Here is a 27151-nt window from a genome sequence, read left to right as displayed (position 1 = left end):
ATTTCTCCGATCACAAATGCAGACATGGTTTTACGTTTACGCGGCGCGATGCAACTCAATGCGTAAAAAGACAGTATAAGTCATTATAATCCATAATTATGTCCCCACTGGATGCAAGGAATGACTCGTTTATAATGGGTTTTCATGTTTTTGTCTCATCGCTCCAGCCTGACAGGGCATCATCACAATATGGTAAGGGGCGTAACATTTCCGTCTCACGCTTGAGGTATTCGGCCAATCACAACGCACTGGATAGCTGGCCAATCACAGCACACCTCGCTTTTTCAGACCGATGAGCTTTGTAAAAATCGACGCGTTTCAGAAAGCGGGGCATAGAGGAGAAACAATAATGTACAGTATGTGGAAAATAATGTGTTTTTTGAACCTTAAACAGCATAAACACATTTCATTACACCAAATACACAAAATAATGTTCTTTTTAGCAACATCATATGACCCCTTTAAGAAATGTTGTGACTTTAGCTATTGACTTACATTGTATGGACACATTTAAACATTTTTTAAAAATATTATTTTGTATCTCAGAAGAAAGTAAGTCATACAGGTTTGAGTAAAAGATGACAGAACTTACATTTTTGAGTGAACTATGCCTTTAAAAATGCAATATAAATGCTATATATATATATATATATATATATATATATATATATATATATATATATATATATATAATGTATTGTTTGTATATCTAATTATTATTACTATTATATTATTTACATTTTTATATTCTATTCTATTCTATCTATCTATATATCTATATATATATATGTATATTAATTTATTGATATTAATTGTTAATACATTTACTAAATGTAGAAATATATATTAAACATTTTATTATTTTTATATTTATTCACATGTATACTTTTATATGTATACTTTTTATACATTTCTTTATATACACACACATTAGTAAGCAGTACACTAATATTCCCTTTCGAACATATTCATTTTAGGAAGTTTTCGACAGATTTTTTTAAAAACTGGGTTCCAAGGCACCATTATATGTTATAGTTATATTTGTTATAGTGTCACAGGCTTCCAGTACACGGAGACAACAGCAACACACAGATAATAAAAATGAGATGTGAATAAAATACTCATGCATAAATATAAACCACAAAAAAAGAATAAATTGTATGTACAGGTGTGGTATAGATGGAATAGGAATAGAATAAAATAAAATAAGTTGTAGGGATGTACTAGGGTTTAGGGTGATAAATAAGTATATCTAATCTGATTTACAGCGGAGGTGCATTTTTTTTACTAATTTGTATTCTACCATAGTTGTGCGTGGTACGCGTGGTAAATTATTATTTTTTTTCTTGAACTCTTGCTATTTTAACTGTAACTAGTTACAATTACACAAATGACACTGTGTCTGGAGTGCTAAGCCTTTCAACTAATCATTAGCGATCATAACCGTGACTAATCTTTTCATTTGCTGTGGATCGGAGATCTTAAGCAGTGAAGAAATGCATGCAAAGAGCTGTAAAGATGAGCAAAACTTGGGTGGGGAGTTTTATTTTTGATGTTTTTAAACCCACCAGCGGTCACCTCCGGAGCATTGCTGTGGCAATTCAATGCAATAAGCGACTGGTTTGTTGTTACAATTGCTGTGCAAGAGCCAGTTTTTCTCTTGGAAGGAGTATACTGTATAATATATTCTTCCGATTAGGCAATAAGATGTGCTCTGAGGCGCACAAATGTAATGCTGTTACTGTGGTACTGTGTGTAAATCTGTTTCATGTTTTGTGTGTGTGTTTGTTTTTCCAGCAATTAACCTTGCATGCCATGTGGTACACACAGCCTTAAATATTATTTTAAAGTGTTAACCCTGATTGTATTGTTTTTGTTGTTGTTATTATGAAAACTCCTGAAGTTTTAAACCATCGGACTAAAACTTTTGACATCTGCAGTGGTAAATGTGATCTTTCTGATGGTCTGTTTGTGTGTGTGTAATGTGGAAGAGATTGAATTGTTCAGTAGGTTATGCTAGTATGTATACCTGATATTTGCTCTAGGTGGCTACTGATCTCACTGAAAGGAAATTCACTTTGTCATGTCGTGAATGTGTCCGGGAAAAAAAAAAAAATGTATAGCACTTTCAGGAGATCATAAATGAGGGTTGAAGAATGTCCACGTCAGTTTCCTCTTAAAAGTGCCCATGTCTGCAGAACACAAGTTTTATTTTTGCAGCGCTGATCTATGCAATATAAATGCTATATATATATATATATATATATATATATATATATATATATATATATATATATATATAATGTATTGTTTGTATATCTAATTATTATTACTATTATATTATTTACATTTTTATATTCTATTCTATTCTATCTATCTATATATCTATATATATATATATATATAATGTATTGTTTGTATATCTAATTATTATTACTATTATATTATTTACATTTTTATATTCTATTCTATTCTATCTATCTATATATCTATATATATATATGTATATTAATTTATTGATATTAATTGTTAATACATTTACTAAATGTAGAAATATATATTAAACATTTTATTATTTTTATATTTATTCACATGTATACTTTTATATGTATACTTTTTATACATTTCTTTATATACACACACATTAGTAAGCAGTACACTAATATTCCCTTTCGAACATATTCATTTTAGGAAGTTTTCGACAGATTTTTTTAAAAACTGGGTTCCAAGGCACCATTATATGTTATAGTTATATTTGTTATAGTGTCACAGGCTTCCAGTACACGGAGACAACAGCAACACACAGATAATAAAAATGAGATGTGAATAAAATACTCATGCATAAATATAAACCACAAAAAAAGAATAAATTGTATGTACAGGTGTGGTATAGATGGAATAGGAATAGAATAAAATAAAATAAGTTGTAGGGATGTACTAGGGTTTAGGGTGATAAATAAGTATAGGGTTATTGCACATACTGTACTTTAATTGCACAATGGGAGAACATTAACTGTTCATGAGGTAGATTGCTTGGGCAAAGAAACTGTTCTTGTGCCTGGCTGTCCTGGTATTCGGAGCTCTGTAACGCCGACCAGATGGCAAAAGTTCAAAAAGGAGATGGCTTGGATGTGATGGATCCAGAGTGATTTTCTGAGCCATTTTCCTCACTCTGGATGTATACAGTTCTTGGAGGGTAGGCAGGGGTGCACCAATAATCCTTTCAGCAGTCCGGACCATTCTCTGTAATCAAGTAAACATTTAGTGACCTTAGTGCTTATTTCTCAGTATAAATGGAGTCATAAGTTAATAGAAATAATAAATAAATGTATTCCTTTTAACCGCTCCATCAAACGCCATTTTTATTCTTTCCACCAAATGCCAAACCACACAGTGAAGATTGTGGGATATCATAGGCAAATATGAAAATCCGAGCAGATGCAGGAATCTTAGTAGATAGGATGTTGAGCGAACATTGAAATTGGACTCGTTGCCTTCCTACCTCTACAAAGACAGCATTTTCCGGCTTTCAGACACAGAGCTAAAACACATTGATACTCACCCAACAGTCATACTCATTCTGCAACACACCAGCACTAAACTGTGGCCTGGCACCTGCTCACACAGCTTTTGAGTTCAGTCCTCCTGCTGTTCCCTCATCCAGCACAACAGTGTCCATCTCGCTTCACTGTGAATAGAGCCTCCGTCAACACTGTGAACTCCACGCCAAACCGCAGCACAACTGTCTGCAACAAAACACTGCCTTTTATTCCAACCCATTTCCATTAAAGCACATTCTCACATGTTTGAAAGAGAGTTAAATCAGCTGGAACGCAAACCTGAGCTCATGCTGCTATCGAATGAGAAAAATAGCACATACTGATCTGAGATCCACCGATGGAGACTCTTCATTAGTGACGGGATTAGACACAGAGCAAAAGAAACCGATCTCAGATCGGGATGGACTGTTAGACAGGTGTTGGTCATTAGCAGTCTCATTAAAGGGTGACATGAAGAGAAAAAAAAGAATCACGCAGATGGGAATTAGGTTCAGAGCTCCAGGCAGGTGGCAGATACTGGACAATTGCTCACTGTCAACCTCAATCCTGCCACGTCTCACTCAGATCCGTGTCTGAGAGTGTGACAAGCTCTGAAGACGAACTTCAGTCTGTTTATGTTTATGCTGGTGACATTTATGCGATTATGAACTAGAGGTTTGTTCTGATATGGTAAGTGTCAGCAGAGGGCCATTCTAACACAGCAGGGACGTTGACACCAAGACTCTCATTAGATACAATGAGGTTTAATGAGAGGAATTAATGATGCCAGGATCCTGAATGTGTGTGTGTGTGTGTGCTTTTGGTTTCTCTGTAGGCATGACATTTCTGAAAACGTCCTCAGAACAATAGAGAAATCTAATAAAACCACTTTGTAAGGCCTCACAATTAAAAAATGTTCATAAAGGGACTATGGTTTGCATGTCAGTTCCATGTTTAAAGAATAAACAAATATGTGACCCTGGACCACAAAACCAATCATATGGGTCAGATTTTGGTGAATAAATAAGCTTTCCATTGATGTATGGTTTGTTAGGATAGGACAATATTTGGTCGAGATACAACTATTTGAAAATCTGGAATCTGAGTGTGCAAAAAAATCTAAATATTGAGAAAATCGCCTTTAAAGTTGTCCAAATGAAGTTCTTAGCAATGCATATTACTAATCAAAAATTAAGTTTTAATATATTTACAGTAGGAAATTTACAAAATATCTTCATGGAACATGATCTTTACTTAATATCCTAATGATTTTTGGCATAAAAGAAAACATAACATTACAGTAACATTTAATTAAACATGAAATTTTAAACTTGAAAAACTTAAGTATTTTCTTATCAAATGAACTCCAGTAATATTGCTTATTTCTTTTATATACAACTTTGATAAAACACTATAAAGATTCATGATCGAAAACAACAATGTCAATTTGCTTATATTTATATGCTCATATATTAATATTTACATATTGATTCGTGGTAATACTAATACATTTCAATGTCTGTTTTTAAGGACAATTTTAAGATTAAAATTTTATTTAATTAGACAGAAATGCATACAATTTATGAGAAAACTAATTTTGCACCATGTTCCAAGGTATCATTGTATCATATCTAATTATCAAGTGTCTAATTAGTGGTTCTCAACCCTGTTCTTTGTGTCCAATGTAAAAACTGCATCCTTAAGCAAAGCCAGTTGAGAAGTGCTGATCTAGCTGAACTGAGCATCAGTTTATATTAAAAACAACAGATGTGACTGAGAGGTCTCCTCATGGGTAGCAGGGACTGGCCGCATTTTCAACAGCACTGTTTTTTCCATTCATTTTCTCCATAATCGTTTTAAAATATCTTCAATAATTATTCGATTTGAATGGAAAATTTAGGAAATAAAATAAGTGTGCAAGACTTAAAGGAATAGTTCACCCCAAAATGAAAATCTGCTGAAAATGTACTCAGGTCATCCAAGATGTAGATGAATTTGTTTCTTCATCAGAACAGATTTGGATTTAACATTACATCACTTGCTCACCAATGGATCCTCTGCAGTGAATGGGTGCCGTCAGAATGAAAGTCCAAACAGCTGATAAAAACATCACAATAATCCACAAGTAATACACACATCAATTAATGTCTTGTAAAGTGAAAAGCTGCATGTTTGTAAGAAACAAATTCATCAACATTTTTAATTTCAAATCATTGCTTCTGTTTAAAATAAGAGTCCTTTATCCATGATTAAAAAAAGTGAAAAATCCCTCTCATCTGAATCAGGAGAGAAATATGTACAGATCAGGCACCGTTTACAAGTGAAAATGGTCCAAAACAGTTCTAAACAGATATGTCTGAGGATTTTGATGTGAGAGGATAACAGGGGATGCACTTTTCCACTGGAGGAAGCATTATTATGGATTGTGGACTGGTATTTTGCCCAGAATCTAAGATTTTAAGTTAAAAAATGACTTGATGGACAAACACCAGCTAACATCTCACTTCACAAGATGTTAATTGATGGACTGGAGTCGTGTGGATTACTTGTGGATTATTGTGATGTGTTTACAAACTATTGACTTGAATAAAATTGATTCAAATATATGTCATTCACAAAGCCATATTGGAGCAAAAACGGTAACTGCTGAGCTCATTTACCACAGCAACAAAGTCTCTGATGAGTTGGTCTCCCTTTAGGACTATAGAGATTAAGGATATAGTGTATTTCTCACACTGATTCGGCTTCTACAGAGATGTACACCATCGATTAATAACCTTGGAGCTCATGGTAGATCTGTCTGGAAAGGTTTATGTGTTATCACAAAAATCAATTTGTCTATAAAGAAAATTAATGATTTTTACTTCCGGTTCCCTGCTGTTTGCCCCCGTCACTGATCTCTCATAACATTATCATACTCTTATCATCTCCACAACAACTATACCCTAAAGAGTGTGTGTGCAAGTGAGAATTTTAACTTTTATTGCTGTGAGGCTTGTGACAATAATGCTTTTGTGTACATTTTTGTGTTAGATAGTAAAAGTCAATATGCTTGTGTGTGTGTGTGTGTGTGTGTGTGTGTGTGCGTGTGTGTGTGTGTGGTCCTCAGGGGGAATGTTGAGTCTCTTTTTATCACTCACCGAGCATCATTACTCCTCCATTCTTCATGCTCTCTCTTTCTGGCTCCTCAGAACAGATATCGTCATATCATATCTCTATGGGGCAAAATATTTAGACAGACCATAATCAGATTTAACTTCAACCAAAAGAGACGTGTGTGTATGTGTGTGTGAAATTATGGGAGAGGGTATTTCATTACGCTGGGGGAGAGATTGATACCACTCATCGGCTGGATGGAACGAGCGAAAGAGGGAAGGATGAAGCACTTTATTTATTCAACACATCAATCTGAAAAAACAATTCTACTAAGAGCATCTCTCTATCAGTACATCTGCTCCTCCCTCCTTCACTACAGCTCAATGTGTGATATGTATCCTCCCTCCCCCTCTCTCTCTCTCGCTCTCTCTCTCGCTCTTTCAGGTCAGCAGTGATCGTGTGTAAAGGTGTGTGTAACATGATGCTTTCATCTACCTATTACACACCTGTCTGAGCACAAAACACCTCCCTACCACACACACATACACACACACACTAATAAAAACACCCTCCTAATTCACACACACACACACTAGCACAGTAACACAACACATCCCTACTTCAAACAAATACACCGGAGAACAAAAATGTACTTAGGCTTCATTGTTTGTATATAAGTCGCTAGCCCTACCTCAAAAAGAAAACAGAATAAACATGTTTATTAAATTACACTACCATTCAAATGTTTAAGGTTAGCCTTATGCTCATCAAGGCTGCATTTATTGGATAAAAAATACAGTAAAAACAGTAATATTGTGAAATATTATTACAATTTAAAATAGCTGTTTTCTATTTGATTACATTTGACATTTTTATTTCTTTCTTTATTGGTACAGCTGAATTTTCAGCATCATTAGGCCTACTTCAGAAAACATTCTAATATGCTGATTTGCTGCTCAAGATTTTTCTTTTTATCAATGTTTAAAACACTTGTGCTGCTTAATAATTGTGTGATAATAGTGATACTTTTTTTCAGGATTCTTTGATGAAAAGAAAATATAAATCTTTTGTATCATTATAAATGTTTTTATTGTCACTTTTGAACAATTTAATGCATCCTTGAGAAATACGAGCATTCATTTCTTTAAAAAAAAAAGTCTTAATGACCCAAAACGTTTGAATGGTAGTGTATATAAATGTAATATATAAACATTGTTTTTCTCAAATTAGGATGTTCCCAAAGTGAGGTTTCATCAGATTTAGTGCACATTTGGGTAGGTTTTTCCCCAAAAAGGCAGGACACAGTTATAACTATGCCACACTAAAACTGAAAAAAGGTTTCAGGATTTTTAAATACAATTTTGATTGATTTGATATCAGTTTTTACACTCCATTTTCTCTTATTCTGAGCATAACTGAGTCAAAACTGTCCATCACAGGACAGATCATAGTCTAACACAAAGGCTTTAGAAACATTTTGATGCCTCAGACCCCTAAATACCCGTATTCTAAAATATGCAGCTATACATTTTCATGTATAAAGACCCATTTATACTGTTCAAAATCATGTAAAAGATCTACAAAACATGTAGTATCTATTCAAGTGATGCTGTTTATTTCTACTTATCATTAAATTACTTATTATATAAAAACTTGAAGGGAAACATAAAACCTTGTAAATAGAATAAACCAAATGTGATTAGTCTGATGATCACAGGCTCTAGTTTTTGGACAGAATAATCAAACTGTAATAATGTAAATTACAGTACATTATTATTATTATTATAACAACACTAATAATTATTTTATTTTATTTTAGTTTAGTTTAGTCCTTTTCTTGAACTTTTCAATGGACCCCCAGCACTCTTTTTTCACACATTTTCATTCATAATTCACATAACTGCATGAAATGTGCAGTTACTGCCTTTGTAGGGGAGTGCAGCACAACGCAAAACATTTCCCTACTTCTCCCAAATAAACACACACACCTCTCTATCTGGAACACACACAAGCAAACACATTAAACACACCTCACACACACAAAACCTCCCTATCACACACTTACAAACACCCAAATTAATAAAAAACTTCCCTATCACACACACAATCACAAACCGTCTCTACTCCACACACACACACACACAATCACAAACCGTCTCCTTAGCTAAAGACTCTGGTGGTCTCACATTTGTCTCCTCCAAAGTTTCAAACAAGATCTCAACAGCATCGCATACTGTACTCAGATTTTTCTCCTTAGCTAGAGACTCTGGATCTCTCAAATTTGTCTCCTTTAAAGCTTTAAAAGAGATCTCAACAAAATCACACACTGTGCTCAGATATTTATCTGCTAAAGACTCTGGATCTCTCACATTTGTCTCATCAAAAGTTTAGAAAAGATCTCAACAACATCACACACTGTGCTTAGATTTTTCTCTTTAGCTAAATAATCTGGGGGTCTCATATTTGTCTCCTGTAAAGCTTTAAAAGAGATCTCAACAACTTTATAAAGTGTGCGTCAAGTCAAGTACTTGAAAGGCACTAAATAAAGGGGGGGGGGGGGGGGGGCAAAAAAATAAAGTTTAAAAGCTTTCTTTGCTGAAAGGCACATGAATGGCTTATGACTCAGTCTTGATTATTAATTGACTAATTTGATTATTAATACATATTATATGGAAGAAATGTTTGAGCTCACATTGAGGCATTTGACTTGGTGCACACTTTGTAAAGTTATTGAGTTCACTTCTGAAATTTAGAGGAGACAAATGTGAGAGCTCTCCAGTCTTTAGTGTAGGAGAAAAATCTGAGCACAGTGTGTGATGTTGTTGAGATCTCTTCTAAAGCTTTAAACATGCATTGTCATATTTGAAGTGGCTTTATGTAGACAGTGTTTTATTGCACAGTGATTTAACAGAGGAAACCAGAAGTTATATTTACATACATGCAAAAAATGGTCTGTACAAGACAAAATTTGAATACTAAACAAAGCAAAAAAACAAAACAAAACACTGGGACACTAGTGTTTTGCTCTTATACTAAACATTTTGCACTTGTAAGTACTTTATAGTGTGTTTGGAAAATGTGATGTATACAATGCTGGACATTGAAGATACATTTAAACATTTAAACTAGTAACCCTTGATATTCTGAAATGTTTAATGCTATTTAAATTATAATTTTAGTATTTACAATATTAGTAAAACTTTAACGTTTCTCATCAAATAAAACTGAAGACATCTTAAGACAAAGCTGATATCTCAATGAGACATATAAGAGAATCACCCCTTAGTATCCTGCGCATAGGGTAACCTCTGTAAGAGCTATAGGCTTGTGGGCAGTGCATTGACGTGCAGGCACATTTGCGCCTCAGACAACATGGGTTTGAATCCAAGCTGAAGGTACTTTTCTGCTCCTGTTCAGTTCTCACCTGTCCAATAGTTTCCTGTCTCTACTCTTACTGTCCTGACCATTAAAGGTGAACAACCCCATTGCAATCAAAAAAGCAACAGCAACCTCTGAGCAGTAAAAAAATTTTTTAATGGAGTCTTGCAAGAGATTACAGCAAGACAATAAAGAGATCTCCCATGTTTCTCACACGTTTCTCTCCCATTGTCATTTTGGATTCCTTTCTTTCAGAACTTTCTCATGTCTCAGTTGTGTCTACTTTTATTTCTCCTAAGGATTTTTAGGAGAAACATCTGAGACACTGTTGAGACTAAAATGAGAAATACATGAGAATCACAACTAAGTCTCCTGAGGTTAGAAAGAACAACCACTGAGCAATAAAATATTCCAATAATGGAGTCTTGATAGAGATTGCAGCAAGACAATAAAGAGATATTCTCTGTTTCTTCCACCACATTCTCTGTTTTGACTCTTTTTTTTCTCAAATATTTCTCATGTCTCATTTGTGTCTACTTCCATTTCTCCTAAGGAATTTTAGGAGAAACATCTGAAATGCTGTTGATACTAAAATAAGAGATATATGAGAATCTCATCTAAGTCTCCTGAGCTTAGGAAAAGCAATCACTGAGCAATACATTTTTCCTATGGGTCACTCTAAATTGTAATGTAGACACATGCATTTTCTGTAAAGCTGCTTTGAAACAATGTGCTTTGTGAAAAGCGCTATACAAATACATTTGAATTGAACTGAATTGAATTGAAATACCATTCAATTACCGTGATATACAGTGGGTACGGAAAGTATTCAGACCCCCTTACATTTTTCACTCTTTGTTATATTGCAGCCATTTGCTAAAATCATTTAAGTTAATTTTTTTCCTCAATGTACACACAGTACCCCATATTGACAGAAAAACACAGAATTTAAGACTTTCTGCTCCAACATAAGATCTTTTGAAGGCCTTTGTTTGTGGTGAATTAATACCTTTAAAGACCTTTTTAAGACCAGCAGAAACCCTGCATTAACATTACATCAGTTAATGAAATACATGATTTAATCCACAAAACCTAAAATATTACCATAATTTTATGGTAAAGTTCTGGCAACCACAGTTGCCCTTTTTGCCATAAAGATTTTTTATATGTATTTTTATAGGTATTAGACGTTTTTGTTTGCTACACCCTAGTGGACTCGATTCAACAGGCAGTACAAATTATTCATGACTCGATTTTAAGCATATCTTTTTTTTCTCTCGCTCTGTACACACACTAAAAACCCGTTTCAGGGTTTCTTTTCTGCAAATGTCACTTTAGAAGCTCTATATTACTCTGACATGTTGTATTCGATTTATGCGTATGAGTTTCCACAATATATTCAACATTGATAAAAATAAGAAATGTTAAGAAATTACATTTTAAAACGGTAATATAAAAAACAGTTGAAGAAAACAGTTATTTTACATTGTAAAAATTTTAAAATATTACTGTTTGATTAAATAAATGCAGCCATGGTGAGCAGAAGAGACTTCTTTAAAAAAAAAAAAAACAAACCTAAACTCACTTCATTTGAATACATCTGTCAGAAAACAAGCCTTAATATCTAAACCATTTTGTTTCTCAAGTAAATGTGTCCTGATTTAAGAATATTTTGATATTCGTACTGAAAAACAATACAAAAATACAAAATAAGATTTTTTTTTCTGTGTATCTCGCTACTCTAACTGTATGTCAAATATTGTCACATTCACTATTATTTTTCCGATGGATAAACATCTGAAATAAGATGGTACTTAAATGTAACACAACTTTAACGTCTCCTGAATTAACAAAGAGCAGCTTCTGAGAACCCAGTGGGCTCACACTGAGACATACTTACAAGGACGTCCTTTTCAGTAATTGCCATTGCACATGCACAGGACAGCATTTATGAAGGTAAGTTTGCGGTGAGTCAGCCGACATGTGGGAATGAGGCGTAGTAAATTACGTCTGCAGGCATCAGCAAATACACTCCTGCAGGAATGGAGGGATGCTATGACAGAATGATAGAGCACAGATGAAACGAGATCAAGTGTGTGTTTGTGTGTGTGTATTAACTGTGCTATGACAGCATGTTTTCAATTGTTTATGCCATCATATTTTTTTTTGTCTTAAGTGTGCATGTAGTGGCATGTGAAAAGGTTTCCCAAGTTAAAAGCCTTTATTAAAAGGCAGGTCTGTTCAGTAGACTGGGCTCAGTTTTTCCCCTGAGAAACGGTGGATTGCAGTACAGCAGAAATGGTTAAGGTTGAAAGGATCTTACAAAAACTGTTCAAGTCGTCATGAAACAGAAACTGCAATCGCTTTTTAATCTCTTTTGTGATGCAGACACTGGTCAAAAGTTTGGAATGATTAAGATTTGTAATATTTTTGAAAGAAGTCTAATGCTCACCAAGGCTGCATTTATATGACCAAAAAATACAGTAAAAAAAGTAATATTGTGAAATGTTATTACAATTTAAAATATCCGTTTTCTATTTTAATATATTTTTAAAATGTAATTTAATCTGTGATGGCAAAGCTGAATTTTCAGCTGCCATTAGTCGTCAGTGTCACATGATCCTTCAGAAATCACTGTTTTCAACACTGATAATAATAAGAAATTATATTATTGTGCACCAAATCACAAATTAATAATTTACAATAAACCCCACAATATTCCTTTAAAAATATTGTATTCCTTTAAATTTCATCCAAACTCAAAACTTTTTATTATTATTATTATTATTTAATTTGTGGTCCACATCACAAAAATCTTAACAGTGCTAAAACAGGCTTAATTTTCTTTATGCAAAATATTATTTCTTATTTTATTCTTTCAATATCGGAGTGAAATATGACCCAGACATTTCATTGTGAGTTTCACCTGAAAAGTCAGTGGAGGCAAACACTGAGGAGCTTTTCAGCTGACTGGAGCTGCTCCCAGAGAGAGAAAACATGAGAATGAGGTGAGAAGACCTGAGAAGACTGTGAAAGAGAGGCAGACAGAGTGAGGCAAGCCCTCTTAAAACAGAGAAAACAGGAAGACAAGAGCAAACGAGGGAGAAATTGGGTGAAAGATTAGAGGAGAGGAGCATGAAATGAAAGTATTGAGTGGGGAAGATAGGAGTGGATAATCGAAGAAAGTAATAAAGTAGAAAACATATAGGGAGGGGAGAGAGGAGAGAATTAGAGAAGAAAAGGGAGGTGGAGAGGAGGAATACAAATTGAAAGGGAAAAGAAGGTGGAAACAGAGGCGGGTCAAAATTGCAGACACACAGTGAGATAGAAAATGAGCAGGAAGATTTCACAAAAACATGTCCAGAATACACTTCAGCCCAAAAGCAAAAGAAAAAAATGTTAAACACATTTTGAATAAAGAAAATGAAGCCTATTTTTAAGGACCATTAAGACTTTCAAGACATTATTTTCATGACAAGCACATTTTCCCACCAAAATCCCATTACCGTAATGGATACAAACATTTTACTTTTGATTTTTTGAACTCTCAAAAGTGATACCCATTAGATTCTCTCATTAGATTAAATAATTATTGCAATACAATGTTTATGCAAATCACAATAAATTGAGAGCAGTAAAACCAATACTTCCAAAACAAAGAGCCACACATAATCTTTAAGCCAATCAGAAAAAACTCTCTGACTGTCTGACGTTTTTGTGTCTGGTAGAGCTGCATATTTTGAGGGGGTAAAAGGTTTTGTTTTTTATTATTATTATTATTAATATTTATTATTATCATTTTGTTTTCTTTTTATTTATTTATATATATTTTTTGCAATAAAAAAAGCTCAAAATTTGCTGTGATTGATTGTTGGACTGCATAAATCATTCTTTCAGAATAACAATAAGCATAAAGAATAAGAAGTCATTTGTTATTATTATATATATATAAATATAAAACAACAAAATATAACTATTTTTAATATTTCACAGCAAAAACTTGTTTAGGGATAATATAGGGATAGTATTTAGGGATAATAATAATAATAATAATCTATGATTATTTTTTATTTTCAAAAACATTAAATAACAAGCTTTTTATTTTAGCAAAAACCACAGGAAGAACAGCTAGTACATCAGGTTTTATTTCAATTAATTGTGCAGCCCTAGTGTCTTTGCTCACATGTGATTAGCTGGGTGAGGTTTTGGAGAGGGTGTTTGGTGTGTGGCTAAATCTGTTTTTGGGGTGAAATATGACTGACTTGTTCTTGATGGGTTTTGTGAGATTCTCTCAGATATTGCAGATGGAATAAAGGCTAGATGAGCAAAGAAGGAGAAAATGTGGTGGTGAATGTACGAACAACAGAGAGAGAGAGAGAGAGAGAGAGAACATGAGGAGGAAAGAGAGTAAAAGATGAAGTGATGAGAAATGAAAGATGGAGGGTGAATAATGAAGGCCAGAGGACCAGGACAGGATGCTGAGCAAGAGAACCAGACATGAATGAGGAATGAGCGAGAGCGGAAAGGAAGGATATAGGTGAAGGAAATAAGGAGAATGTTGCCGAACTGAACCAGGCTGCAAATTAGGAATGAGGGGCACTCAAGGGACACTATTTCCAGAGATCCCCTTGAGGGTTTGTTTATTAAATATCTGGGGTAATTTGATAATGCTTTCAGATTCCAATAAGACTATAGGACTCTCTGCTCTGTTTAAAGGGATAGTTATTCACTGGAAATATTCACCTTCATATCTGAATATAGAGTTTCAAAATTTGGAGACAGAAAGACATTTTGTTTTTTTAAAGAAATAAATACATTTATTCTGCAAGGATGCATTATTTTGATGAAAAGTGACAGCAAAGAAAGACCTTTACAATGTTACAAAAGATTTGTATTTCAAATAAAGGCTATTCTTTTGAACTTTCTATTCATCAAATAAACCTTGGGGGAAAAATTTTACAGTTTTCACAAAAATATTAAGCAGCACAACTGTTTTCAAGATTGATCATAATAAGAAATGTTTCTTGATCATCAAATCAGCATTTTAGAATGCTTTCTGAAGGATCATGTGATACTGAAGACTGGAGTAATGATGCTGAAAATCTGCTTTGACATCACAGGAATAAATTACATTTTAAAACATTTTTTAAAATCCTGTTATTTTACATTTTAAAATTTCACAATATTCTTGTTTTTACTGTATTTTTGATTAAATAAATACAGCCTTAGTGATCATAAGAGACTTCCTTCAAAACAAATGTGAAAAAACTTTAGTTCACCCAAAAATGACAGTTCTGCCATCATTTACTCATTGTCAAGTTGTTCCAAACCTGTAAGAGCTTCTTTCTTCTGTTGAACACAGAAGAAGATATTTTGAAGAATGTTGGTAACCAATATTATGGAAGTCAGTGGCTATTCATAGAGCAAATTCATAGAGGTTTGGAACAACATGAGGGTGAGTAAATTATGACAAAATTTTCAATTTTGTGAACTCTCCCTTTAAATAATAATTTTATTGTAATTAATTTAGCAATTTTTAGAGCTTAACAGCATCTGATTCACTTTCAATGTATGGAAAAAAACAGCATGCAAATTCTGCTAAAAATGTTGTTTTGGTGTTCAACAAAGAAAATTCTTCAGGTTTGGATTGGAACGACATGCGAGTGAATGGACTGGCACAGAATATTGTTTTCCATTAGCATATTTTACCATGTTTAAATCCATTCTGCAGTTTTTCCTTCAAAACCATCAAAGAAAGCTTTTTTTTTTTTTTTTAAATCCACAGATTCTGCCTGGGCTTGTCCATAGGTAAAATATTCAAATAAAAACCACAAAAACCCACAGACTGAAAAGTCACTATGGTTGTTTGCTCTGGTTTTGATGTGTTTCTTTACAATCCGTTTACTTGAGCACTTTGCCTATCCACTTACACCATACATAACCCTATATTTATCTTGGGGAATTTTTCAAATAATACAGCGCTCCTGCAGAGCAGTGCAACATGGGTATTTTCAGGAAACACTCGGCTGTAGAAAAGAATTTGATCTGGCTCAGCTTAAAGAAAAAAAAACAGCTTTCAATTATGACGTTCACAAGATTGCACACCTGTCCTTGGAAAGAGCTGATGGAACATCTCACTAGTGCTTTCTGTTTCCCCCCTCACCATCTTTTTACCTTTGGTCTCTTTCACAAAAAGGCAATGGACTGCCCAGTGACATCTCTCCTTTTCTCTATCTCTACTCTTTCTCTCTCTTGCGTGATGGAGTGTGGCAGAGTAGTATGATTTATCACAAGCTGAAGGCTGAGGATAGCGTCACTCTAAGAGGTGTGTGTACTGTATGTGTGTGCGCGTCACTCCGTCAGGTCCATCTGTACAGTGAATTAGTATGGACAGTTTCTGTGTGTGTTTGTGCAGGCGCACGAGTGTAAAACCAGCCGTGCAAAACAGCTTATCATCAGAGAACAATTCTCAGATGGCGCAGTCCCTGCTGACTGAGGTTAAATCTATTTTACACCCCACACACATGTGCTAACATTAGTCAGACTCATACTGCAAGTGCACCCATGTTCCATATATCAGAATTTTACACACATTCAAACAAGCCAACACATCCAAACCCACATGACTCCCCCTCTTTGTTCGTTCACACACACACACACAAATGGTTGCGTTGGTGATTTGTAGCTGTTATGAACACGTGTGGGCCCATTGCCTCAGTGAGGTGTCATGCTGTGGTGTCACACTGCACTGATAATGGTGAGGTCAAAGGTTGAGTGAGAGCAAGAGGGTGTTGGGGGGTGGGGCGTTCAGGCACTTTGGCAAATTGGCTAATGTCCCGAGGGAGAGAGGCGAGGCAGAGGGGGGTGACACAGAGACATGACATCATAGAATCCCCCTGAGAGGAGGCGGAAGGTGAGGAGAGAGACACGCCACCTGGAATGCCATCCGGAATGGTTAGTGCACTGCTTACTGTGCACTATATACACTACCCTAGTATTTTTGTGGTGCATGCTAAGGCAAGTTCAGTCACTTCAAGTTCAGTCGACAATCTGCACAATTTGAGGTATCATTCATGTCTGAAGCACAAAGAAAAGTAATAGAGTGCAAAAGTGCCTGTCTACTTTTACAGCAGTCTCATTTGACGGAATTATTTTTTCCATTGGGGATTTAAAAAAAGTCTTTGTTGAAGAGTTATAAGATGTGAACCAAACCAACCAGCTATGAGATAAATCACAACATTACAAACTTTGATTTGAGGCATTATGGTGTTTGAAAACTGGACTAAAATGCAAAGGTATAAGACTGTGCAAAGAACTAAAATCCCATGCAGCATTGTGAGTGACAATAAAATCATTGACTTCCATAGTATTTTTGTCCATACTATGGAAGTCAATGTGACCCAAAACCGTTTGGTTACCAGGATTGATCAAAATACCTTATTTTGGTCAGTCATACAGGTTTGGAACAACATGAGGGGGAGTAAATTACATCATTTTTGGGTGGACTATTACTTTAAATGTTTACAGTATAAGTTATTGGTTAAATCAATTTCCCAATAGAGGAAATAAATGGTGTTTTTTACTTCCAGAACCCAACTGTTGAACCCTATAAAACATCTCTGCTCGACAATCTGCACAATTTGAGGTATCATTCATGTCTGAAGCACAAAGTGCAGTGTTAGATCTCTGTTAAGATCTCTAACTCTTAGTATGAGCAATACTAGCAATAGTTATGTGTGCCTTAGTAAGTGCCACTAATGAAGATATCTTGCTTTATCTCTGCAGTTAACTCCATTTCTGTGTGTTATTCTGGGGCTCAGGTGGGTTCTGCCCTAACGAGCCAATTGAGGCCGTCATGATGCATGCCCTGATTTCAGCCAGGAATACCAACACAATTTGGCCCAGAGGACACATGAAGAACACACACACACACACAGAGAGAGAGAGTGAGAGAGACTTCAGTGAGGTTTCTAACCTCAGCTAACACAAAAAGGGGTCGAGTTTATGGAAGCAAAGACAGAAAACGTGGAAATAGAGAAAGAGAGGGGGGACAGAGAAAGAGGTTGATGGAGTGGAGAGGGCCAGAGGCTGAGAGAGAAACTATCATCAGCCTGTACACGTTTCAGCTTTCTGTGCTTAATGGACTCGGTGGGCAGAAAAGACAGCGGAGTTGAACAGAGAGAGAGAGTTATTGAAAGTATGATGCATTAATGGCTCGTATTAATAACACAGCAGGACCAAACAAAATCATTTTGGCTCATCTCTAACTGACCACTCTCTTACCACAGTGACCAGGCGTTCCAGTTTTCCGCGGACAGGCCTCGTTTTTTTGCCCCCGTCTGGAGCTGTCTTGTGTGTCTACAGCCTGAAATGTGAAATTATTCCTAATGAGCCAGATATTACACACAAAATATTATCACTGCAGCATACAATGTGTAATTTCAATTTCAACTGTTCACACAATTTTAGGGTAACAAACTGAACAGAAGACAATTAAAAACTGAATATTCCGTATACTGTAAATAAAGTAGTTTACAATACTTTGTCAGAGTATGATTTACCATAATTACCGGAGTCAAAGTACACAAAACCAGAATCGTTCCCCTTCGAATGATTAAATTCATAGTTTACATCAGTGGAAATGTAAATTGATCGTGAACTAGAAATGTCCCTGGTTTTCATTTCAGAAATCTAGTCACCTTAGTGTGTATTGCTCAATTTTATTGCTGCACTGAAAGGGGAAAATGGGTCAATATTCAACCGTAGTTTCATTAGCTACTGAAAACATGTCTTGTGTTTACGCCTCTGAGCTGTTGGTCTCCAACATCCCATTTCTTTATCTGTCACTCCTCTCTTTTGGTCTTGATATGACCTCCCTCTCTCTTGCTAGCAACAGCTGTTGTTGTGTAGCTGCTCCTCAAACCCCCTACGGGGATGAGAAGTGAAGGCAACGAACTCAACCCACACCACAAGACTGGGCGCCCCGGTCCGCTGTGCGGTCCTGTCTGACCGACACATCAATATGATTACAGCATATACATCAGTGAGGTTCTCCTCAACAAAACCCAGCCACTTATCCTCACACATTCACCTCACATTCTTCTTTTGCCCCGGGCATTTCTCAGCCCTTCGCTGAATAAGATGAGCCCATCAATTAAATGCAACAGAGATATTGATTCAAGTGAATGGTGTTATAACCATAGAGCTGCCCGAGGACATCGTATTATGCCGATGCGTTCATTAATATTTGCTGTAGAACACAGACAGAGCAAGTTCTCTGGTGGAGTGCTCAGAAATTCAGCATGGATCTGTTAGTCTGATACTGCTGACGAATAAACCTACAGCTCAGTAGTGCAAACTGTGAAAATGCAGCTATTCATGGATTATATTAATTAGTCATAATTTGGCCAGATCTGAAATCTAGGATTGTTTTGGACAATTACTGTGTCTGATTGCCATATTTGGCAAGTGTCCTGAAAAAGAGAACCTAGAAGGATATTATCCATGCTCAGGCTTGAAAATGCAACACTCGTTGCAAGTTGTAACTATTTTAAGTTTTGGCAAATCGGTGGCTAATTCATATTAAAGAAATGGTTCACCCAAAAATGAAAATTTGCTGATAAATCACTCACCCTCAGGCCATCCAAGATGAGTTTGCTTCTTCATTGGATTTGGAGAAATTTAGCATTAGATAACCATATGTATATGATTAGCCTATATATGGATCCTCTGCAGTGAATGGGTGCCGTCAGAATCAGAGTTTAAACAGCTGATGAAAACATCACAATAATCCACAAGTAATCCACATGCCTCCAGTCCATTAATTAACATTGTGTGAAGTGAAAAGCCACATCCCATCCTCTCATTCTGACGGCACCTATTCACTGCAGAAGATCCACTGGGGATCAAGTGATGTAATGATAAATGTCTCCAAATCTGTTCTGATGAAGAAACAAACTCATCTACATCTTGGATGGCCTGAGGGTGAGTATTCAGCAAATTTTAATTTTAAGTTAAACAGTTCCTTTATCTTGTACAATCTCATTCATATACTTTTGTCAGAGCTGCTTACAGTTAGGTTTAGGGGTGGACCTTGATGCTTATTATTCTAAAAATCGTAAGTTAGCAAAACAGTGCTGCTGATTGATTCTCATTTGTTGCCTTTAAAATATAGCTTTAAAATATAATTGTCACTGTAACTATTGTACTGCAGTACTTGCCAGTTTAGGCCCAGTGTTAGGATTACACATAATTTCTGCCTGACAAAGGCGCATTTATTGCGGTACATACTGATAAGTATATTCTGCTGACAAAATATATTGTATATGTTAACAGTAGTTCATCCTGACAAATAAGCACATTTTCTCAGACAAGTATGCCTGCTTAAATTATTGGTAGATCCTGGGTGGCTTGATCATTTCAGAATTAGCTTTTTGATGTACAGTTTGCTTTCAAGTCATGTTCAGATCATTTAAGAAGAGTAATAGCTCTGATGGCCACAACTTATTGTTAGTAACAATGATTTCTCTTTGGGATCCTAAATATACAATAGGTCTCCGAACTAACAGGTGGGGGGTGGGCTGTATTTCAATAGCCATAACAATAGTGACTGTGAAAATCTTTATATAAGTAGTATATAATTCAATAGAACAAATCTTAACAATAAAATGGCTATGAGTCTCTCATAAGTGGGTATTTTGAAGGATCTTCAGGGCCCTCAAAAAGTGTGAATGATAGCTATTCGCATTCATATACTGTATATTGCAGTGTGCTGTTGACACCTGGTGGCTGCAAAGGAAACTACACTATTAATTTGAGCTCTGCAGTGACATAAGTCGTATTTTATGGAGTTTGGCTCATTGCGCCTATGTAAAATAAGTAAACATGAATCTAGATGTAATGGACAATCACGTTGTAGCAAATTTTAATTTTAAGTTAAACAGTTCCTTTATCTTGTACAATCTCATTCATATACTTTTGTCAGAGCTGCTTACAGTTAGGTTTAGGGGTGGACCTTGATGCTTATTATTCTAAAAATCGTAAGTTAGCAAAACAGTGCTGCTGATTGATTCTCATTTGTTGCCTTTAAAATATAGCTTTAAAATATAATTGTCACTGTAACTATTGTACTGCAGTACTTGCCAGTTTAGGCCCAGTGTTAGGATTACACATAATTTCTGCCTGACAAAGGCGCATTTATTGCGGTACATACTGATAAGTATATTCTGCTGACAAAATATATTGTATATGTTAACAGTAGTTCATCCTGACAAATAAGCACATTTTCTCAGACAAGTATGCCTGCTTAAATTATTGGTAGATCCTGGGTGGCTTGATCATTTCAGAATTAGCTTTTTGATGTACAGTTTGCTTTCAAGTCATGTTCAGATCATTTAAGAAGAGTAATAGCTCTGATGGCCACAACTTATTGTTAGTAACAATGATTTCTCTTTGGGATCCTAAATATACAATAGGTCTCCGAACTAACAGGTGGGGGGTGGGCTGTATTTCAATAGCCATAACAATAGTGACTGTGAAAATCTTTATATAAGTAGTATATAATTCAATAGAACAAATCTTAACAATAAAATGGCTATGAGTCTCTCATAAGTGGGTATTTTGAAGGATCTTCAGGGCCCTCAAAAAGTGTGAATGATAGCTATTCGCATTCATATACTGTATATTGCAGTGTGCTGTTGACACCTGGTGGCTGCAAAGGAAACTACACTATTAATTTGAGCTCTGCAGTGACATAAGTCGTATTTTATGGAGTTTGGTACCTGTCAGATTCCCATCTCTATTATAGAGCAAATATCTAATGTTTCATTATTAAAATATCTACAAGGAACTGTAAACTATAAGGGAAATGCAACCATTGCGGTATTTAGTAGTCTCAATAATTTCAAACTGCATTTTGTGTGTGTTTTCAGTGTTGTACCTAATTTAAGTTACTTAAATGGATGCCATAATTGGAGGATGCGGGCATCGATCCCGCTACCTCTCGCATGCTAAGCGAGCTACCTGTCAGATTCCCATCTCTATTATAGAGCAAATATCTAATGTTTCATTATTAAAATATCTACAAGGAACTGTAAACTATAAGGGAAATGCAACCATTGCGGTATTTAGTAGTCTCAATAATTTCAAACTGCATCTTCTGTGTGTTTTCAGTGTTGTACCTAATTTAAGTTACCTAAATGATTGCCATAATTGGAGGATGCGGGCATCGATCCCGCTACCTCTCGCATGCTAAGCGAGCGCTCTACCATCTGAGCTAATCCCCCTCTGAAAGAATCGCTGTCGGAAAGAGTTTTGTGCGACAGCTCTATAGCGTTCCTATGGGTGTTACACTACAATAGTACCATATTTTTGTATTTTATGTTTTCATTTTGTAGTAATGTTCTTATGCTCTTTTCTCATATTTATTAGTTGTTGTTTTATTAGTATTTTTCTCATATTAATTAGGCAAGTTTTTGATTTTTCATGTAAGGTTTTTCATTTAATATGTATTTTTTGTTTTATTTCAGCTTAATTTCAATTAACAAAAATGTTTTACAAATAGTGTTCGTTTTAGTTAACGATAATAACCCAGTGCAGATTAGAAACAAACCTATGATTGTTTTTGGTGCAAGAAACCTTGACTATCATTAAAAGTGGAGATAAAATTGTTCTGGGTGTGTATGTACCGGGCAGGTGGTTGAAGGGGACGTGGCCACAGGTTTGAGTAATGGATCTCATGGAGTTGAGCTTCACACTGCTGCAACCGCTCTGCCTGCTAATCAAGACATTACAGCCGGTAAACACAGACACTCTTCTTTCTGTTTGTTTTAAATGTGTGCTTTGAATGTCTTCTCTTCAACGTTAAACATTTTCTGTCATTGAACAAACTGAATTTTGAGTTATGCTGTTTGCATTGGTTTGGCTATTCTTTTGCATTTTTACCGTGCGTCCTGCATGCAACTTTTAGATTTCCTGCTCTCTGTATTACATTATAGTTTGATTATTGTGAGAGTAGCTGTGTGCTTTAGTGTGTGTGTTTGTAGCGCTGTATGTGTGTCTCTCTGTGTCAGATGCTCCTACGTTATCTCGTCTGTTGGAGAGTGCCACCCCAGTGCAGCAACCTGTCAGTGCTGATCCCCCTAAGCCCCCCACAGTGGTCCCCCCAGCCCCGGACCACCTCTCTGTGCCCAAAACAGGTCTCTGATCTCTGTTTTCCTCCCTTCAGCACTCTCTGTAGAACGGTCAGTAGGGCTGTCAAAATGTCTGAAAAACTAAATTCACATTTTTTTTAATATTATCAAAATTCGAATTTAAAATGCATAATTTCAGTTAGGGTGAAGAAAAGCTTTTGGCTTCTCTCCTGAGGCCACAAGAGGGCGCATCGATCAAAATATTACTAATGCACGTTTATTCAGTAAGATAACATGACTATCTGTGAAAAAAGTGCATAATGTTTAAAATAATGTTTATAATTAATTAATATAATTAATTAAGTTACTTAAACAACTATAAACAAAACAGCATCATGTATGTATGCATAGTTTAATACAAAGGGCAGAAAGTCAATGAGTACATTTTTCATTTAAAAACATAAGATGCAGTGGTATGGGGAAAAAACCCGCCATAAAGTCTCGATATATGTTTTTTTCTAAGTTAAACTTGCATTAATTTTACATGGCTTTCTAAACAAGCTCGTTTGTGCGAGACTCAAGTGCAACGCTGATAGATGTCCTTCTAGAAAATGCACGAAATATGTGTTCTGTGTAAACGGCTTGGTTTCAGTTTTGACGTAAACAAGATCTTCTCCACATTGATGTTCTCTTTTTCCGCTATATTTTTATTGAACAACGCAGCACCGCCGCATCTAGTGGCTTCAACTGGATAGGCTAACAAAAACATAATGCAACTACACTTACATAGTCATCGCATCTAGTGCACCACTGATAAGGCTGCAACGTTTTTGCATTCGAATGTGGATTTTTATTTTAAATTGAATGAATACTCGAAATTCGGGAAAAAAATTTGACAGCCCTAATGGTCAGTTTGTTTTTGCTCAGCCAGTCTGTTTGTGTCATGTGATGTGTAGTTCATCCCATCATCTTCATCCAATCACAAATCACTCAGACTGCACTTACAGCGCTAGAGTTCTTGGATTATATTTTAGAATAACAGTTAATACAAACAAAGTTTGTGGTCAGCAAGATTTTTATTAATGTTATGAAAGAAGTCTCTTATGCTCACCAATGCTGCATTTATTTAATCAAAATGCAAGAAGAAAAAGTAATTCTGTGAATCTTCATCACAATTTAAAACGGTTTCCATGTTCTTATCATTTTAAATGTAATTTATTCCTGTGATGCAAAGCTGAATTTTCAGCATCATTACTCCAGTCTTCAGTATCACATGATCCTTCAGAAATCATTCTAATATGCTGATTTGCTGCTCAAGAAACATTTCTTGTTATCAATGTTCATATTAAAGTTATGTATTATTTTTTCTTCTTTTTTTTCAGGATTCTTTGATAAATAAAATGTAAAAAAAAAAAAACAGAATTCATTTGAAATAGAAATAGTTTGTTACATTATAAATGTATTTGTCACTTTTGATCAATGTAATGCATCTTTGCTAAATAAAAGTAATAATTTCTTTCAAAGAAAAGGCACTGACCTCAAAGGCCAAATTCAGCCTTTAAAGGGTGTCAGAGCACTTATGAAAGAGATGAACCATAGTAAGAGTACTCTAAGAAATGTGTTTCTTGTTGTGTGTAGGAGCTGCTGCTGTTGCTGAAGGTTCTGGAGCAGAAGCAGTAATGGCAGGGTCGTCCACGCCGGCGGAGGTGGAGCGGAAAGAGGCAGAGCTGGTGGATGAGGACACAGTGGTGTCGGTGTCATACATGGCACATGAACTGGACTTGGAGACAGTGGGAGACATCATTGCAATCATAGAGGAGAAGGTATACACACACAGACACGCATACAACCACCTGTGGACAGTTGTGATGATGCGATTGGTTGCTACTTCATGTAGTGTTAAAGGGATAGTTCACCCAAAAAGGAAAATTCTGTCCTCATTTACTTACCCTCAAGTTGTTCCAAACCTGTATGAGTTTCTTTCTTCGGTTGAGCACAAAATAAGATATTCTGAAGAATGTTGCTAATTAAACAGTTGACGGTAACCATTTACTTCCATAGTATGGGAAAAAAATACCATGGACGTCAGTGGGTTCCATTTGACTCTCTGACCCACCAAGCGCTTTCATGATTCCCTCCGTTTTTTTAATAAACTCTTAAAACAGAAAATAGTTCAAAAGCTTTTCCTTTCTGTTGCCAAATCTGAAATGATCTATACAAATACTTCTGTCTCAGGTGGACGATCCCGTGGAGGCTTTGGACGCAGCCGCGGTGGAGGCGGCTCTCTCTCTCTGTGAGGACCCAGCGGTCGGGGGCCACCCCATCACCAGCCCTTGGGAGTCACAGACCTTTAAGGCAGCTGAACCAGAGCCCATCGTCCAGCAAAGTCCTGCCCCAGCGGTCACGCAGAGCTGCCCTGACCCCGCGGGTGTGCAGGGAGAAATGGAGGTTCTGGTAGAGGAGGCTACAGAAACCGAAGTGGTTGACGAAGTGACAGGGGGCACTGTGGTGCCTGCCGCCCCTGACACAGAGCAGAGCCAGGACTCTGTGGTTAAGATGGAGGGTGAGAGGCAAGGAGATGGAGAAGAAGGAATTGAGGAAACGCAGCAGGAGAACAGAACCCCGAGTCCGACCGTGAAGTGTGAGGGGGAAGACTGGGTTCAGCCAGAGACCGTGATGCCCTGTCTGGACTCAGAGGATAGCTCAGCCTCGGCAAAAGACACAAAGGTATCAGCTAAGAGTTATTTTAAATTGTAATAATATTTAACAATCTTAACATGTTTTCATATCATATGTTTGGGAAAATTATATGATTATAATCACTTATGATTATATCGTCAGATAAAAGCATAAAATGTTAAAGGAAACGTCTTTTTCTAGAAAGTGAATGAGCAAAGAGAGATGACAAAAAGCACAATAAAAGTCTAAAGCCTATAAGACACATGCACAAGTATTATGAAGTCATAAGATAGCTTTAAATGAGTGAAAGACCAAAATGTAAGTTATTTACTAAAAATGATACCTTTGGCTGAAATCCTGAATCTTATTTGCATTCAAATATGGTATGACAAGGCGCATTGCCACAGATTTGGGCATCAAACCTGGTCTGAAGTGTCTTGACATGCTATATTTAAGTGGCTGTGATTGCAAATGAGATTTGAGCCGAATGGGAAGAAAACGATTCAGTAACAAAATAAATGAGACATTCTGCAAAAATCTACTTTTTTTCTGTAGAAGATCAAGAGTCAAATAATTAGGATGAAGACATTATAACAGAATTTTCAATTTTGGGTAAACTATACTTTTAACCCTTTTAACCCAGAAATATTTTTTAAATATCTCTGAGATTTTAATAATTTAACAATAAATTCAAATGTTCTTGGATCTCTGATGTTTGTTAATGGTTACATGACATACAGGTAAGCAAATAAAGTAGGGATGCACTGGTTGACCGGCCATAAATCGGACCAGTTTTTTGTATTTTTTTCGTCCTGATTTTTCCGGAAGTGTGCACAGAGGCACCAGCAGAAAAAAATACCATGCAGAGCAAGCTCATTGTTGGCGATGCACGATGAGATATTGGAAGAAAAATCTGAAGCGATTAAGGATACGGGCAGCCGTACAGCACTGGAAATGCAGAGCTACCTGTCTGAGGCACAGATACCAAGAAGCGAACAGCCGTTGGTGTACTGGTGCACAAATAAGAGCCACTTTCCTGCAAGTTGCGCGAGTGTACCTGTCCGCGCCCTGCACAAGTGTAGACAGTGAACGTTTGTTCAGCTCAGCTTCTCACGTGTTGGATGAGAAACAAAACAGACTAACTTGTGACAAAGCTGAAATGCTTCTTTTTGTAAGGAAGAACTGGCATGCACTTTTGAAAAGCCAGAAGTAAACGTCAGTTCTGTAGGCTATAGGATTCATATTCAACTGGAATCGGCCAGTTTGCTTGTAAAAAAACTGTATCGGAATCGGCTTTGAAAAAATCATGATCGTGCATCACTAAAATAA

At 36.0% G+C, this 27151-nt stretch overlaps 1 protein-coding gene and 1 non-coding gene across 2 annotated transcripts in view; one reads left to right on the top strand and one right to left on the bottom strand.

Annotated features, from left to right (window-relative positions):
- LOC107559269 (bromodomain-containing protein 8-like) overlaps nucleotides 1–27151 on the top strand; it is a 44286-nt gene that overhangs the window by 7218 nt on the left and 9917 nt on the right. The window contains exons 2-5 of the mRNA XM_016243021.1: nucleotides 22707–22809; nucleotides 23084–23209; nucleotides 24782–24966; nucleotides 25379–25870. Of these exons, the coding sequence (XP_016098507.1) occupies nucleotides 22707–22809; nucleotides 23084–23209; nucleotides 24782–24966; nucleotides 25379–25870 (906 nt within the window). The remainder of the gene's footprint in view (nucleotides 1–22706; nucleotides 22810–23083; nucleotides 23210–24781; nucleotides 24967–25378; nucleotides 25871–27151) is intronic.
- Nucleotides 22225–22297, bottom strand: trnaa-agc (transfer RNA alanine (anticodon AGC)). Its single transcript has one exon. It is a non-coding gene; the product is annotated as a tRNA-Ala (tRNA).

Source organism: Sinocyclocheilus grahami, unplaced genomic scaffold (assembly GCF_001515645.1).
Source record: "Sinocyclocheilus grahami isolate Dianchi unplaced genomic scaffold, SAMN03320097.WGS_v1.1 scaffold680.1, whole genome shotgun sequence".
Lineage (NCBI taxonomy): Eukaryota > Metazoa > Chordata > Actinopteri > Cypriniformes > Cyprinidae > Sinocyclocheilus > Sinocyclocheilus grahami.
The sequence above is the reverse complement of the archived record's forward strand: the minus strand, read 5'-3'. Positions and strand labels throughout refer to the sequence as shown.